General features: G+C 36.7%; 3 protein-coding genes across 9 annotated transcripts in view; 2 read left to right on the top strand and 1 right to left on the bottom strand.

Moving 5' to 3' along the window:
- Liprin-alpha (PTPRF interacting protein alpha) overlaps positions 1–11,413 on the bottom strand; it is a 28,823-nt gene extending 17,410 nt beyond the window's left edge. For 3 of the 6 annotated variants that reach the window (XM_046618558.2, XM_046618562.2, XM_046618563.2), the window contains exon 1: positions 10,586–11,412. In XM_046618558.2, the coding sequence (XP_046474514.1) occupies positions 10,586–10,834 (249 nt within the window). In that variant the 5' untranslated portion in view covers positions 10,835–11,412. Of the gene's footprint in view, positions 1–10,585 lie in introns of all 6 variants that reach the window. The other 3 variants (XM_046618561.2, XM_046618557.2, XM_046618564.2) reach the window with 3 other exon arrangements.
- LOC124215321 (uncharacterized) lies at positions 146–5,905 on the top strand. Its single transcript, XM_046618580.2, has 2 exons — positions 146–277; positions 1,154–5,905. The coding sequence occupies exon 2, from the start codon at positions 1,154–1,156 to the stop codon at positions 1,946–1,948; it is 795 nt and encodes a 264-aa protein (XP_046474536.1). The 5' UTR covers positions 146–277; the 3' UTR covers positions 1,949–5,905.
- Positions 11,414–11,807: 394 nt separating the features above from the next.
- On the top strand, positions 11,808–15,069 carry fsd (transmembrane protein fates-shifted). Of its 2 annotated transcripts, none has more exons than XM_046618577.2 (8): positions 11,808–12,023; positions 12,157–12,240; positions 12,420–12,530; positions 12,598–12,672; positions 12,761–12,899; positions 12,983–13,184; positions 13,276–13,437; positions 13,632–15,069. In XM_046618577.2, the coding sequence occupies exons 1-8, from the start codon at positions 11,954–11,956 to the stop codon at positions 13,782–13,784; spliced, it is 996 nt and encodes a 331-aa protein (XP_046474533.1). In that variant the 5' UTR covers positions 11,808–11,953; the 3' UTR covers positions 13,785–15,069. The 2 variants fall into 2 exon arrangements, with proteins under 2 accessions (XP_046474533.1, XP_046474532.1); XM_046618576.2 differs by having other exon boundaries at positions 11,809–12,023; positions 13,537–15,069.
- The last annotated feature ends 2,191 nt before the right edge of the window (positions 15,070–17,260 follow it).

Genomic DNA, 17,260 nt, shown 5'->3' with positions numbered 1-17,260 from the left:
CTTGCACCGCGTTTCACGCTCTCTACCGATAATGTCGAGACCCTGCTGAGGCTACCTGCCATTTTTATCACAACTCGAACATAGAATAGCTAAAGACGACCGGACGGTAAGGGTGGTTCTCTTTGATACCGACGTTGCGAAGCGCACAGCTGACGGAGAGAGAGAGAAAGAGAAAAAGAGAGATACGGTGTGTAAGGAGTTGACCCATTGCAGCCATATTGGCTCTGACCGAAGGCGGTAACACGCTGCGAGGATTATACTTTCGAAGGGATTTACGGTACGTGTTTTGTACTTTAAGACTTTTCGAAAAACCACAAAAGCAAAGCTACGCTGCATGCCACACTTAATATTCATATTTTGTGTATTATTGGTGATCCAGACGTAGTACAAAAGTATTTTTATCTGTTATTGTTTAATATCACTCTCATTTGGGAGGAATTTTTAAAAAATGTTGTGCCTGTTCTCTCTTCAATCTTCTGCTTACTTTCGACTTTATTCATATTTATATTTTCATCGAATTACGTCGAAAATTTTTTACAACTAATAACGTCGAAATGAAATTTACAACTTGTTTTTCTCTTGCTTATTATTATTATTTCTCAGGCGTGCATGACCTAAACTTGTTGAATGTAACACAGATCTGAACATCGTGCAAGAGAAGATACTTTCAAAATGGCCAAACGACATTCGCACGGCGCGGGAGATTTAAAAAGTTTATAGCGAAATTAATTATTTCGATGATTGATTTCGAATTTGTATACGTACAAATTTATTGAAGTTAAACTTTTGATACACAAAACAGGAAAACATCCGTTTTATCGTCATTTTATTCTGAAATTATCAGTTTTGGATGAAATCTTGCAGATCGCGTAGACAATTAGCTATCATAAATATATACATATATTTATTGTAACGTGTGTTTGAAAACTGTTTCGTGTTCTGTTTCTTTCATTCTCTTTTTTATACTTTATACACAGAAGCTAGGATGACAGCTCGTTTATAAAAGTGAACAGAAAAAACGAAATGAAAAATAAAAGAAAATAAAAAAAAACCTGAAAACATGAAGATCACTTTCAAGCTGAAACTTATCACTGATATTATACAACATGCAATAAAAGTGCAGTAATAATTAGTTTCTTATTTCGTACCACAGATGGAGAATAATAAAAACCGCTCTATATTCCCGTGCGCATTATCGTCTGAATACGAGATAGAATTATCGGACAAATCACGTCGTGACGAGATAGTCGATATGCTGATAGAGAATTTCCTGCACGACGAGACGCTTGTAAAAAGCATGCGAGATATGTACGGTGTGAAAAAGCACGAGGGTGATAAATCGTCTTTAGAGGTTAGAACAACGGACTGTGAAGAAGAAGAAAAAGAAGAAGAAGAATGGTCGAAGGTCGATAAGGACGAGCGAATTTTGATGGAAACCGTCGTCGACGCGGGAACTGTTTTAACGGCGGTTCACAAGCCGACGAACCGAATATCCGGGGCGATAATCGTCCTGGTTCACGATCGAAATCTTGTAGGAAAAAATTCCGACGATCGTTACGACGGCAAACTGCGATCCAGGACGATAAGTGAGTTCGCCAATCTCATGGGGATCATCGACAAATCCTTGGATCTCTTCGCCGCGCATCCGGAATGCCGGATTTGGGCCGAATTCGAACTCGTTGGAATTCGGCGTGCCGATCGGCGCCGCGGTCTTGGTTTCGATCTCTGCGCAGCCGCCCTTAACCACGTGATTAAAACCATGCCGGAAGTCGATATAGTCGCGGGGAAATACACGTCCAACTACAGCAAAATCATCGCAAGGAAAATCGGCAAAATAAACGTCGCCGATTTTGACGTGACGCGGCTCGCCGATCGAGACGGTCGTCCAGTTTTTCAGGACACAAAACCGCACAATGTAGTTTCCCTAATGACAATTAAATTGCGGTAAATTTGCTATATTTTTTCTTTTCTTTTCTTTCTTTTTTTTTTACATTTTTTGGAGAGAAGTCAGATTTTTTATAACGATTTTTTATTCCAATCTCATATTTTCGTTCTGACGCGTCGAGTTTGTTTCGATCTTTATCAATATTATTCTCTCTTATTTCGTTTTTCGATTTTGAGAAATTTTTCAAAACGCCGCATTACGACATGTACAGATCATAAGATAGAGAATTATAACGAATTATAAAAGAAGACACAACGAATTGTCTAGCAACGATTGTAATCTATGGATTTACATAAATGTGAACTTTTCTATTTTCTGAAATTTTATATATATAGAAGTATATCGAATGAACGGTTACATAATTTTCTACACATAGTATCACGTTAGACGTATACATATAATCAACGAGATAAGATTAAGAAAACTATAAGGCCTCTTAGAAACTGAAAGAAACATAATGCTCAAATTTATAAAATTTATATCACTCAAGATTGGATTGTTATTATTATCATTATTATTTTATGAATTGATAATGAAAAATTAACTCATCGTACGTTTATAAAACCCTAACAATAAGTCATTTTCTGCAATTTGTAATTTGTTTTTTTTTTTTTTTTTTTTTTTTTTTACGATAGTACGTAATCAGAAAGTATGAGAAATTCAACAGTTATAGCTGAAGCGTTGGAAAAAAAGAAAAAATGAGAAAAGAAAAAATTACAACGAGATTTAAGATTATCCATAATATAATTATACGAAGTTGCAAAAATAATAATCTCGTCTCTCTTAATTACTTGCATGCATGTATGAAAATACAACAAGCGGTATAATTTATCGAAAATTTTCTCCATACATCAATTAGGAAAAAAATAATGAATAAAATGAAAATTAAAGAAATAAAACAAATTATTACGATAATTACAACACAAGTTGTAAATTGATAATAAAAAATTTATAGAAATTTCTTTTTTTTTTTTTAAATGAAGGAAGATAAGATACGATTTTTAAATGTTGCTACTGCAGTATTTTTAGATTGTGTATAAATAAAATTACATTGTATATATTATTGAAACCAGCATAAGTAGAAATAATGATGAGAGAGTAAAAAAAATCCGAGAGTAATCGGAAAACCGATTAATCGAACATCCGTTCCAGTGTAGAGTAAAATGAGAGAAGATTGAAGTTTCAGCAAGCGAGTAGTACGACAATAACAATAACAAAATCAACAATAACAACGAGAGTAATTTATAGAACAATTCGTCTATCTCCTATTCTTCTCTATCCTTCGCGTCGTCCGCATTTCCATGTTATCTACAGCATACGTATTGCATAGGAAAACGGAAGAAGGAGGAGGGTGAAGAGCGCGAAGGGTGGTGGTTTCATTCATGCGCCGACCGGAAGTTAGTATTGATCGGTAAACCGGGCGCATTTCGTATCTCTGCGCGTATGATGTCGTAGGTACCAAGTGGGTGAGCGAAGAGAGTGCATTGCACTCATTGTCGGAAGAATGCAACGCGCAGCTTTAAATGTATTTCGTCAGATGCAATCTGTCTCTGTGCATGTATGTACGAGTATGTGGGATGTTGGCGAGATGGACAACAAAAGTCCGGGGCTTTTTTTCCTTTCTTTTTTTCTTTTGGAATAAATCCTGGTCACCAAATTTTAAAACCATTTTTGATTTTTTTTTTCCCTGTAAGATGCGGGTAAAATTAGGTTTGATTTGTTACACGTTTGTGACGCGTTAATCATTGCATTTTTGTTCGGTGTCATTGAACGTGGAATTGTAGTGAGATAATCCATTTCGTCATTTTGTTAACTGTTTCATTGATGTTATTATTTTTCTTTTTTTTGTCATTTGGGGAAATTGGGCCCACCCTGGATATAAGTCGAGTTACAAGTGGGATATATGCGTAAAGAAAGGAAGAAAGAAATAACGAAGGAAAGAAACAACGGGAATAATGGAAAGAGTGCACAACACTGCATCTCACAATCAGCGTGATGAATGATTGTGCAACATGTGTAGACGAAATAGAAGAGTAAATAAAATAAAATAAAGAAAAAATAAATAAAAGAAACTTGTAACCAGCTTGAGTTGCATTCTAAATTAGAACGTCGATGATTAGTATTATATTATAATTTGGTTTATATTATACAGAAGCCTGTTTATCATATTATGCAGTCCTTTCTCTCTTTCTCTCTCGTTTTCTCTTTCATTGTTACACAAATCCCGCTAATTGTCCGTGCATTTTTTAAATTTTATTTTTGTCTTTTTCCAAAGGAATAGACCACACAACAACTTTACAATGCGCATGTTTAGCGTACGTATATTATGTGCAAATACACAACGCAGTATGTATTTAGCAAGTGTTTAATAATATGCGTATATATGTACACACTTTCGAACGTGAATGATAATTGAACGAACGGGGTTCGTCTAACCGAGGGTGCGTATTTTAGGGTCGACGTTAATATCTAACGTACACTCGCCATCCACCCCTGGAATCGATAAATGATCACGATAATCAAAGTATGTCAATTATTTCAAATTTTTTATCTGATTGCAAAGGGTGCTGAAATCCGTTTAAAATTGAAAAAAAAAGAAAAAAAAAACCAAAAAAAAAAAAAAAAAACGAAGTTCCTTTTTCAAGTAAAAAAGAAGCTAACTGTTGTAGAACTCATTTGGTTTGGTACAGAAAATTATGGGAAATAAATTAAGAATGACTAGGAATAAGGAAAAAAAAAAAAAAATGTAAATCATTTCGGCAGAGTAACTTCATGGTGTTGTTATCACATTAAAACATTATACAGACTATATTTGTTTCGCATGAAATGTCCATCTATGGTATAAACGTTTCAACACATATTTATTACACCTCATTGATAAGTTCGAAAATAATCGCGGCAAAAAAGAAATAAATAATGCAATGCGATGGATTTCGAAATGCTTATCATTTGTAAAACTGATCTCGATACCCTTTCCAAAGTTGGCAAGTATATATTTGAAATTGATGAGACCACCCTACGAGCCTGTGTGATATAAATTTCTTCTCCTTACTTTTCTCTCGGGTTTTTTTTTTTCACTTTTCTTCGTTTTGTTATTAAAATTTACAACAATATGGAAAAGATGTGGAAAATTTTTTATTCCGCAAAAACATGACGAAACCGTGAATTTGGAAAAGCAGCGAAAGGTGGTTTAGAAAAATGGTACCGGCAAGAAGAATGTACAAATTTCGAAGTTAAAAAAATACAACGGGATAAAAAAAGAAAAATTGTTTAAATCCGTTCCTCAACCTCAAATCGAACGATCCGTATATATACATAATATGATGTAACATATATTACACAATATATATATTCACATAATACATGTATGTAAATATGTATGAAAAAGATTATTTTCCTGGCATGGTCTATTTGCTACGCAAGCTTAAATAATAATCGTTTCACTGTTTGTATAAATAAACTCCGCGCCTCTTCCTTCCTTCCCCCTCTCTTTTTCCTATCATTTCCATTATTATTATTATTGGTTGTTGTTATTGTTATTGTTATTGTCATTATCATTATTATTACTATAATCATCGTTGCGATTATTATACGTACACGTAAGTGATTATCGATTTCGTTTTGTTTTCTTCTATTTTTGTATTTTTAAAATTTTTTAACCCCATCACGATGACATTTCCGCGATAAACTTTTCATGCCAAAATAATCACGCTGCACTATGATCGTCATAAGTAAACCTAACATTGAATAACTTATAAATTTTCAACGTTACTCGTTAATCGTGCATGTATAATATGTGTATGTATATACATACACATTTATGGTATGGTAAATACGTACATATGAGCAGAAACATTTTTCAACTTTACTGTAAAATAAATGATTCGGCAAGTGATAGGGTAATAATAAAAACAATAATAATAATAATGATAGTGTATCGAACGGATCGAACTAAATATATATACCTATATAAAACATGTAACAACGTTTATTTTTGGTTAAATGATGCGTTGCCTATTATACGTGGATATATGCGGTTACGTATATACGTATATATATATATATATATATATAGTAAGAGATAATTGCGTGTGACTTTCGACTAACTATACTCATGTGTATATATATACATACACATATATGTATGTAGTTAGTTGTGGCGTAGGTCTGTGCAATTAAGGCGTTTGAAAAAAAAAAAAAAAAAGTAACAATTACGTATGCACAGGATACGATACGATGAGATACGTGAGTGAGGTAGATATAATACGCGAGCCTTAAATAATATATCACATATCATCTTGACAGCAGCAGCAGCAGCTACAAAGTTCGACGAAGCGTGTGCGCGTGTTTGAAATACCAATCGATAGATCGAACGATTCATCGATCGCGTTGCAAAATCCTCTCACGCCGATCGGATATCAGCGAGAAAGAAACTTGACGAAGGAACCGAGCGAAAATCGTCATCGATATAATAAACATAATAACAACAATAACAACAACAATAATAATGCTATCGATATGAATATTCATTATACACGCGGTATTTAGAGAGATAATTGAAAAATTCGATAAGAAATAAAATCATATGCGTGCTTTTGTGTATTATCATGTTAATGAAAAGAAGATTTAAAAAGTTGATTTTCGAAATACGTTTTTTCAATGTTATCATTAGACTTTTCGATTTCGCAGTTTAACACGAATATCACAGCTACATTGTAAACGCGGGTAAAGGATTGTACATTTTTTTTTATCTTCTTCTTATGTTCCGGGATATCGTATTGAAAGATTGCGCAGACAAGGAGAAGAGGGAAAAAAAATAATTAGAAATTTTGCAATTTTACCCGCTGCCGTTGAAAACATTATTTAATAATACGGAAAATTTTTAAAGATGTAAAATAATTCAAAAGGAATAGAAAACAAGGAAAAAAAGAAAAGGAAAATAAATTAAAACTTGGTCGTATATAATTAATAATTATGACGAGATGAATTTTTCTCCTATATAATCGATTTTCGGGATGTAAAGAAAATTATACGATATGTGTAATATAACAGAGTAATAAAAATGAAAAAATAGAAACAGAAAGCCATATTTCTCGTTAATACCAAAGCTATAAGCGAATCGTGGCGGGTATCGTTTCGTAATTTGACCTTAATCGTTTGATATATATATATATATATATTAGGCTGATTCAAAAAAAATGGCTAATTTTTTTTTTTCAAATTCCTCACATAAAAACTTTCGAGAAGGTGTGAAAAGACGCCTGTAAAAAGCAGAGCCCTTAATATTATTATTAAGAGGTCGCGCATCGGGAATTTCTATTTCCCGTTTAAATAACACGGGAATAAATTTATTTAAATTTTGCAATTTCGTATTTTTGCAACGGCTTATTGAATTAGCAAACCAAAGCACGTTCTTGTAGGAAATTTGACGCTCTACAAAAAAAGTCCTTACAAAGTTTTCGATAGTCACACTCCTTCAAAAGTTATTCGAGGTCAAAGTTGAACTTACAAAAAAATTCAATGTTTTTTTTTTTTCGATGATACTATGAATCTTTTCTCATTATTTTGTTATAAAGAGGATAGATTTCGGAACAATTACATTTTTAAATAGTCAAGTGCATCAGTTATGGATTCTCCATGATAACATGTTTATTATTTAACATCGCATTTTTGTAAGGTAACTTTATATTGACTCGATGGGAAAATTAATGATTGAAAAAGCCCAATTAGAGTAAGATATATTTATTAAATATATCTTTATAACAAAATAATGAGAAAAGATTCATAGCATCATCGAAAAAAAAAAAAACATTGAATTTTTTTGTAAGTTCAACTTTGACCTCGAATAACTTTTGAAGGAGTGTGACTATCGAAAACTTTGTGAGGACTTTTTTTGTAGAGCGTCAAATTTCCTACAAAAATATGCTTTGGTCCGCTAATTCAATGAGCCGTTGCACAAATACGAAATTGCAAAATTTAAAAAAATTCATTCCTGTGTTATTTAAACGGGAAATAGAAATTCCCGATGCGCGACCTCTTAATAATAATATTAAGGGCTCTGCTTTTTGCAGGCGTCTTTTCACACCTTCTCGGAAGTTTTTATGTGAGGATTTTGAAAAAAAAAAATTAGCCGTTTTTTTTGAATCAGCCTAATATATATATATATAAGTGTGTTATATCATGTACATATTATAAACGTAAGTACACACACACACATAAATACACGTTCAGTTAGCTAATGTTTACTTCGCGTGGACAAACTGTATACATATAGATATATGTATATTACACGAAGGTTATAGAAGAAATCAACCGACAGACTAAACACGTGTAGTTTAAAACCTGCGCGATGCCGGGAAAAATTGCATCCCTTCTTCTCTTTTCTGGCTGTTGCTTTTCGTTACGTTACCGTTACTGCTTTCTTTTTTTCAGTTTTTTCAAAGACATTGCAACCATAATTAAGGAAAAATTAACGAACCCGACTAAATTGACAATCTATATGCAGATAAATGAATTATAATAATGCATGAGAATCGGGAAGTTGGAAGATAAATTTGAAGATCGCTGTTTTTTTTTTTTTTTTTGTTTAAAGCAGCATTCCTTGCGCTAGTTGTGAAAGGATAAAAAGAACGAGGCTGAAGTTAGTAACGTTAGTGATGTATGGAAATGTTGAGAAAAAAAATTACTATTTTGGATCTTTGGAATACCTGAAGAAGAATTTGACTTTACAAAATCTGAGTTCTTTGATTCTGTATTAACGGTTTACTAAATTTCAAGTAATTTTAAAATTGTAAAATGACTACTGTTTCCAAATATCCAGCATTGCAATAATGTTACAAACTTCAGGCTGATCAAATCGAGGGGCGACTCTGGGTCATAACGGGAATGAAAAGTAAAACCGTGCAACGAGACAACACGTTTGTCGTGAAACATCGTCGCGAATTCCCGAGTCTTTATCATCATCGACGGACGGCTTGAGAGTTTATTTGTGATTTATTTTATACGTTTTCTTTGATAAAAATGTTTGCGCACATGTTCGCTGCATGATTAATCAAGAGGGGAAGAATATTGCAAACAGAAAACGACAGTCGACCGTTAAATGATTATAGTTTCTGTTTATACGTAGTGATAGTAACGGGGTAAAATGATGATTGGTAAAAATCTATCTCGAGTTTTTGGGAACGATAAATCTAATAGGAAAAATTATTAATTTTCTAAATAGACATAAGTTCGAATATATTAAGGAATTGTGTAATATCGAGAGACAAAAATCATCTCAAAAGAATATCACAACAGGCTCATAAAATTTTTTATCGTCTATGTATGATTCAACTTCAAATGTATTTACGACAATTTCAAATATATGATTTCTGTCTTATGTTCTCCTGTTTTTGGTGATTACGAGCGATTTCAAGAGGTTGAAGTTTAGTAACGTTATTATCGTAACGAAACATTGGGGAAAACATTGCAATTTTTTCATTTTACACCATTTTTAAGGGACCAAGATTTCAAAAAACGAGTGTGTTCTGTTTCATTACGGTTTACTGAATTTCATAAAGTTGCAAAATCGCGACGTAACGTTTTTCTTTCCTCAGCACGAATCGTTACGATAACTTTGCCAACTTCAATTTGACGCGATTTCTGCTTTAGCCTGTGATTTTACGTTGATTTTCAACTCGTCAACTGATCTTGATCGATTTATAACATTACTCCTCTGATTTCTGCAATGATTTTCTGTGATTGATTAACAATTCCCCGTTGTTCTACCTAACACAACGTATAAATCACTGAACATCACCAAGACGTTGTAAAATCATTCAGCAGAAATCGGTAGTAAAATTGTAAACACGAATTAGAAACCGTTTGTCGTAGTACAGAAATCAAGGAAAACCGCATAACAAGACAGAAATCATAGTGGAAACAAATGACTCGAGATTGACGTTAAGCAAGCGAAAATCACCAAATCCATTCGTTCGAAATCGAGATCAAAGAGTCTGATCCCGCGAATCTACGAAGCCATCGATAAAAATTGACGTCGAAAGAAGAAGAAAGAAAATCAGATAAGCCTAAGAAACGAAACTGTGTCGCATGTCAATGAAAAAATTTCGGGCATAAAATACACAGATCATTGAAGTTGGTACTCTGATTAATCGGGAGTGAAAAACAAAAGAAGTCCAGCGCAGTTCGCTGCCAGCTTCAGGGTGATCTCGCTCGGTAGTTCGCCGCTCGTGATCGTTAAAAATTTAGGGAGATCTGACAGGATCGGAACAACAACAACAACAACAAAATCAGCAGCAGTAATTCATCCAAAGTCGGAAAATGGCGCGAGGGTGTCCCGCCGGCGGGCGGCAATCAATAAGCCTCGAAATATCTCGCATTTCGAGGTCGCCACCGGCGCGGTAGCGAGAGGGAGGCGAGGAAAAGGCGGAAAAAAGAAAAGGGGGATATATAAAAAAAAAAAAAAGAGAGAGAGAGAGATAGAGAAGCTGTTTGAGGGAGGGGGGCAAAGACCCGGGCACTAGGCTGCGGACTCGAGAAGAGAAGAGAAGAGGGCGAATATCGCTGGGTCTTCTCGCGGCGAGTTTCTCGACTTCCCGGGATCGATCGATCGGCGCTAATTCGCCCCGGACCTTTTCTCACCTGGGGAATGTTCGCGTTTATCTGTCGGTTGAGGGCGTCGCGCTCCTTCTCAACCTCCTGGAGACGAGCCTCGGCCTCCTGGAGTCGCTCTTGGCTCTCCCTGAGCGAGTCCATCAGCTTGTCGCGCTCGTCGAGCATCGACACCATCAGCTGTTCGAAGTTCGCATCCTCGCCCGAGAACTGGGAACTCCGCTGACTGATGCTGTCTTCCGATATCGTCGGCATCACGTCGCACATCATGTTCCACATTTTTTAGTCAACACGGACACGCACACAGTCGCACACACACAGACACCACCCACGGTACACACTTAACACCCACTGTCACGATCTAACCCCTTTCCGAAGTATCCGCCCTTCGCCCAAAAACCGCACATACACGCCCCCGTTTTTCGCCTGCCGAGGGTGGATATCCTCCGACGTTTTATCCCGCAGGACCGACTGCGAGCGTCCGTCTCTCTCTTTCTTTCTCTCTCTATGAATCCCGATCTCTTTATTACTCTCTGGTTCTCTCTCTCCCTCTCTCGCTCTCTCTCGCTTACAGTGTTCGTGTGTAATCACTCGATAACCAGGATACGAAATACTCCCCCCCGTATTATTATTGAAATGATGTATTAGCTCGACGCGGTGCCCGCGCCCCACGCCGACAACCGCTTGCAGCCGAACGCCGAAACCCACGTATCAATGCACCGGCATCTTAGCGACATTATAACTCGGACGAATAAACGAGACTCTCTTGACACACCTACAAATTCCTACCACCCAATGGCCTACACTACTCCATTTTCGACACCCGCGGCCATCTTGCTGTATGACGTCACACGTCAGATTTCACTCGCCCGGGAGCACAAGGATCGTAGATGCGCCGTCGGACTGTCGCGCCACGAGTGGCTGCTTTTCGAACTACTTATCGACTTGGCTACCTCAGCGCTGTTTGTACGCGGCCAACTTCACTTCACTCGGTTAAATCAGGCTGTATTCAAAAAGTATTCAAAATTTGATGATACGTTGATTTGTGGATATCGAATATGTGAGTATTTAGAACACACGCAGCATATTCGTTTGTTCGCGAGTAACTTCGGAAAATAGATTATGCAGGAATGACGGATATTGGGAATCTTTGCACGCAACGACGACGGTTTTCGGTAGAAAAAAATGACCGTGAGTTGGTAAGAGAGCTTTTGAAGCGCGAAAGGCAAACCCGACCTTCAGTCGACGTTTTTTCTGGCTGTCCGCAGTCCAACATGGCTGACGATAGTGGTGGTTGGTTTCTGAGAAGATTAATAGATTATTTTGTTGTTTTTCATTCGGTAACAAGATGCATAGAATTTGTTTTATAGAAAAGTGCAAATATTATTATTTAGCGAGATGCCGGGATCACGTAAGGCGGCAAGGCGAAAGCTGACTTCGCATCAGTACAACAAGAAGAGCTTGGGAGGTTAGAATAATAATTCCAGTACTTTGTGGATGATGCAATATACACAGATCTTCCCGAGGATATTTTCCACCACCGAAAGCTTCCTCATCGAAATCTTTAGCCATTCTTAAAGAGAAAAAAATTGATATTTCAGACGTCACGCTGAACGACTTCGCCAATTCTCCATCGGGCAACCACGCGAGGCTTAAAAAAGCAACAACAAACGTCTCTAGTGAAGGTTAGTTTGAACATCTGTCAAAATATTGAATAACCGGCCAACTCACTCGACTTTCGTGACCTTGCCGTCGACTTTCTATCGCGTCTGAGTCTCAGGTTATCACGATTTTCGACGATTTCGTAGGAATCAGGCGATTCCCATTTTTCAACTATCTGTATTTTGCACTTCTCTAATTTCAGTTAAGCAGATAATGATCAAGGAGGAGGATAATCGTGCTTGGGATGAAAAACTCGACGAATTTGAGGGCGACTTTGAGTTTATCGAACAGGAAAATGAAGATGGTAAAAAGGGTGAGTTTAGTCTTCCGTCTGTGGCAGAGACAACTTTCCCCTACTAATGACAATTGTTTACTTTCAGAGGTCGTGATTTCTAAACAATCCAAGTCAACGCGCAACAGAACAAAGCCTGTAGAATCTGCAGTCGTTGATACAGGTAAAGAGAGATTGGACATTTAATTCAAATTTTGGGAAAAATTTACATGTCCAAATTTGCTCAAAAGAGTGATTATATTTTGCTACAGGTGTTCAATACCCTGTGGACGTTTGGTTTCTTTTGTCCGAGTACGTAAGGCCGGAGGATGTCGGGAGGTTCGCTGGGATCTGTAAGAGTGCTTATCACGTCGTCAAGACGGCAAAATTTTGGTTTCACATGTACAAACGGTAATATCCAAGTGCTTTGCTGTTTGGTTTGAACAACTGGCTTGCGGATGCTTACGTTTTATTATACGCTGTTCGTGTTTCAGATTCTACAAGTGTATGGCTGGTCTGCCAGAACGCCTTCAGCCCGAGTGCATGGTGCGTTTGTATGGGCTGAGAACCTGTGTCATCAGAACACTTCATTACAGTTATTTTCCTCAGAGGAGAGATACTCAGAGTCCAGATGCAAGCCTACAAGAGGAGCCTCATTCCTTGCTGAAACGCCAGTGCTGTTTAATGTGGCATCAGGTCAGGGTCGATGAATCGATATTGAAACCAACCGACGGTTGTTCACCGTTTGTATTAAATCATTCACTCATCTTTTTTCTACTTATTTCAGAAAGGCAAAAATCAGTGGTTCTTCTTCTTCAAACTTAAGGAGGTACCTCGCGGTCGCGGCATCTCTTGGCGTCACACAGAAGTAAAACCACATCGTCCTGACCTGATCGAAATGCTGGAAGACGTATCCGCGAATCCAGAGGACCGCTGCAAAATTCTACAGGTTTGAACAGTCCCGTAACACCGTCGATATCAACAATGAACACGTATTTGCAACGGTATTTTCTTGTGCCAAAATTAACCTGTTTGAAAATATTTTCAGGTAACATGTCTTAAGTATACAATGACTCCGTTGGTGATAGGCCTAATTCTACAGTCTGTATCGATGACATTGTCGCCCGGTTTTCGTCACCACAGATTACAGCTCGGTTTTGGAACGGCGGTAACTCCGAAGACACCGGCCAGTCAGATGTTACTTCTAGACGGAGTAGTTGGTGTCAGAGTCTTAGATTGGTGGCACCCTTTGTACCCTCATCAGCACGCAGCTTCTGCTGTATTACCGCCCTCTGATGATGCCTGGGATTAACTCGTTCGTTCGTTGCCTGAGTTTCAATTATTTTATCATCATTATAATTCCCTCTTTCTTTGAAAAAAATGGTTGGTAAATTAGGAAAAAAAAAGAAATGAATCAATATAGATTACGCCATTTCTCAGATAGTCACGAAGTTTTTGCCCAGCGTTGATAAATTGTTTTAATAGTACTCTTATCCGTTTTTTCTCCACTTGAATTCACTTGACACAACACAGAAAAAAATTGAGTATCGCATGATAAGACCAATGTCAATGTACATACACATACAGACACACACACTATATAACTCAGTTTAATTTTTTATTTTTTTTTATTGGACAAAGATTTCAAAGATTATTTTTTCTTGTGAATTTGAAAATGCGAAGGAGAAATAGTTTCGTTTTGATTTTCAATCGACTCTCTATCTTTTTATCCCTTGCACGAATGCTGCTTATGAATATAAGCAATAAATATCGTTCGACGTTTACCCTACAGTACATTTGATTCTACACTAGTATATATGCTAGATATGTGTAACATATACGTCAGGGTCATGGTATCGTGGTCTAGTGTTTGAACCATGGAATGTTTTCATCCCGTGATACAAGATCGTGTCGTTTGTTTAACCAGCAATTCCGACCCTTTCTCATTCACCAGGAATCATCTTTTGTATAGTTTTTCTTCTCTCATCAGTTATCTCGTTTAGTTAAGATTTTCAATTCCATCAAGATAAGGGCATTCTGTTATTCCATTGCGTGTTGTATAAATGTAATTATAGAGCAGTATGCAGGTAAAACTGTATACCGTAATACATAATTGAACGTATAGTATATTATCTATTGTTTGGAGATTGATTTTATTCGGAAGTCGTAAAATCGAGCGGTTCAGTATTACCGCATAAATACGAAAAAAGATATTATTATTATTTTTACTCTCGTATTTTTTCCATCCTGTCTCTCAAGTCTTTTGTTGGTTAGTCCACCGAACGGCAGTTCAATCCTTCGCTTTGCAAACACCAATTTTTATTCTACCTTTTTATTCCACTGATCCGATATTGAAAATAATTTATACACAGAGAATGGCAAGAAATTAATAATCAAATAAACACTATGAAAAATGAACAACCAATTAAATTTGAAGCAAATTATTGTGTAGATATTTAAACATGCGTCTATATGTTTTCTGATATTCTTGAATGTAAAACGAATTGAGAAATGTGTTACGCTACCATGAAAGGGACAAAAGGATTAAGAAATAATAAAGATCACCATCAGCAATATGCAATCCGCTAGTAGTTGTTACTCTCCTCTATGCTCACCGACTCAAATTTTCCTGGTTTTAGGTTGTCCACGTAACTTGGATCCCGAGTATCTTCCATAGATATAACGACATGATAAAATCGTAAGTGAAGAACCGGTGTAACGGTTCAAGATTCTAGACAATTACAGTGTCGATTGACAAAGAAACAACCGCCTATCTGATATATACGTTGCAATTGTATCTTCGATTATTGTTCATGTAATTCGTATAGATTCTGAATCGCGTTTCAGCATTGAATCGATGCGTGAAGTTGAACGGATGAGACGTAACGCATATGTAACAAAAGACTCTTTTCACCGATATTCTCATTGACAAAATCGCGTCTAAAGTGTAATGTTCGTGAGATTTTTTAAGCCAACTTCAAGACGGTTCCGAATAATACTCACTCGAACCAGCGGCGTTCGCATTCGCATAGCCGCTTATCCCAGCGTCTCGAATCGCACAATTTTTTGTCATTTAGCCGTCAGAATTATTTCAAGAAAGATTCGGCTCGGTAATAAATATTGCGAGCAATGAAATTACGTTAAAAATTGGATTCAATCGAGTGTGTAAGTGCAAAGCAATTGAGGAAGATTCCAATATGACCGCGGTCATCGTGCCTCCTGCGTGGTTATATCGAATCTAAATCGATGAGTAATTTTTAATTAAATCATAAACGACGAAGAAGAGAAAGAACAACAAGAATGTAGGCATATTGCGATTCGATTTAGCCATGAGGAGATGTGGAAATGCGGTAAGTTCGTTATTTGAATCGTATTAAAATCGAATTCTTCAAACATGCGGTATTTCGAATAAATCGCGCATTATTGGCTGCTTGTGTCTGCGAATGAAGTAGAATCGTGTGGAAATAATAATTGAACGAAATGTACTTCAATTGTATAACACGTGACGCATAACGCATTGCCGCATTCGATTCTCTGAAACATTATATAATCAATGCATGTGCATTGTGTGTTCCACAAGGCTTTATGTACACGCCAAAGTTACGGTTAACTCGACCGAACGAGGCCCGATAACTCGGGTGCAGGATTTATATCTTCCATTAAAAACTAAACGCGATAAAGACGGCAAGTATACTCGCCAACGCCTTAACTGCAACAGCAGCGGCAACAGCTCGGTAAAATGCATTTCGCTTGATTGTAATTCGTGTAAATTTTAACGAGATTAAATGTAAAGCGCGCGCAGCGTTGAGGGTTGGAAAAAGGAGTCCTTCGATTTTTTCCAACAGCTTTTAACTGCTTGTGCGTGACACACTTCCGTTGTTTTATGGACGACAAATATTACCACACAACTAAACAAGTAATATATTTATGCATACAGAACAGATAATATGATAATACTTGCTCGAAACACTGTGCAAAACAAGTTTTCGAATCTAATCGCTATTGCCGGGAGCTTTGTACATGCGGTGATATTTATTTATTATTTTTTCGTAGAAATCGGTGAGTTCAAACATTTCAACGTTGACCTTTGATTCTCTGAGAAATCCAACTCTATGTATAAACAGTGATAACGTGGGTAAAAAAAGAATTGAATAAAAATAAAAAATAAAACGATTACAGCGATAAAGGTCTCCTCTTTTGTTTATCTATTGTTTAAATCCCGTATGTTCTTACTCCCGAAAAAAGAATTCGTCACTCGCTCCTCTCTCTCCCCCTCTCTCTTTTGCTTTATCAATTTTTTTGCAACAAGTGTCGGACTCGACGTTGACTCGTTCTACCGCCGTAGGCCGACCAAACCCTGGCCGTTACTACGTCGGTTACTATAGCACGGCTATCCGATCGTAACGCAAATATTATCCAACAACGCGTTATTAATCATTTTCCTAATCGTCACGGCCAACGATCAGTCGGAAAGCGCGTATGTCTGCACTGATTCTGTGTCGCTGAAAATTTCCAACAAATTGTTCGCTTGGATCGTTGAAAGTCTCCAGACTTTTTATTAACTTTATATTTTATTTTATATATTATAATAATTATAATAATATTATTTATATTATCAACAAGCTTTCGAAATAGATTCGTCGATTATTGTTATAACCGTATGTTCAAAGGTGAAAAAAAATTTAAAAAAGATAACAGTCGGCGAAATTATAGACGCGGAGAAGAGAATGTCGTGATTTCAACTCCGCAGAAACAATTGGACACAATCGGAA

The sequence above is a fragment of the Neodiprion pinetum genome, chromosome 3 (genome assembly GCF_021155775.2).
Source record: "Neodiprion pinetum isolate iyNeoPine1 chromosome 3, iyNeoPine1.2, whole genome shotgun sequence".
Taxonomy (NCBI): domain Eukaryota; kingdom Metazoa; phylum Arthropoda; class Insecta; order Hymenoptera; family Diprionidae; genus Neodiprion; species Neodiprion pinetum.
The sequence above is the reverse complement of the archived record's forward strand: the minus strand, read 5'-3'. Positions and strand labels throughout refer to the sequence as shown.

Excerpts from the sequence above, each read along its gene's own strand:
- LOC124215321 (XM_046618580.2), top strand. The coding sequence starts at position 1,154 with ATGGAGAATAATAAAAACCGCTCTATATTCCCGTGCGCATTATCGTCT.
- fsd (XM_046618576.2), top strand. The coding sequence starts at position 11,954 with ATGCCGGGATCACGTAAGGCGGCAAGGCGAAAGCTGACTTCGCATCAG. Across the intron at positions 12,241-12,419 it reads AACAAACGTCTCTAGTGAAG|TTAAGCAGATAATGATCAAG; the intron begins GTTAGTTTGAAC and ends CTCTAATTTCAG. Across the intron at positions 12,673-12,760 it reads ATCTGCAGTCGTTGATACAG|GTGTTCAATACCCTGTGGAC; the intron begins GTAAAGAGAGAT and ends ATTTTGCTACAG.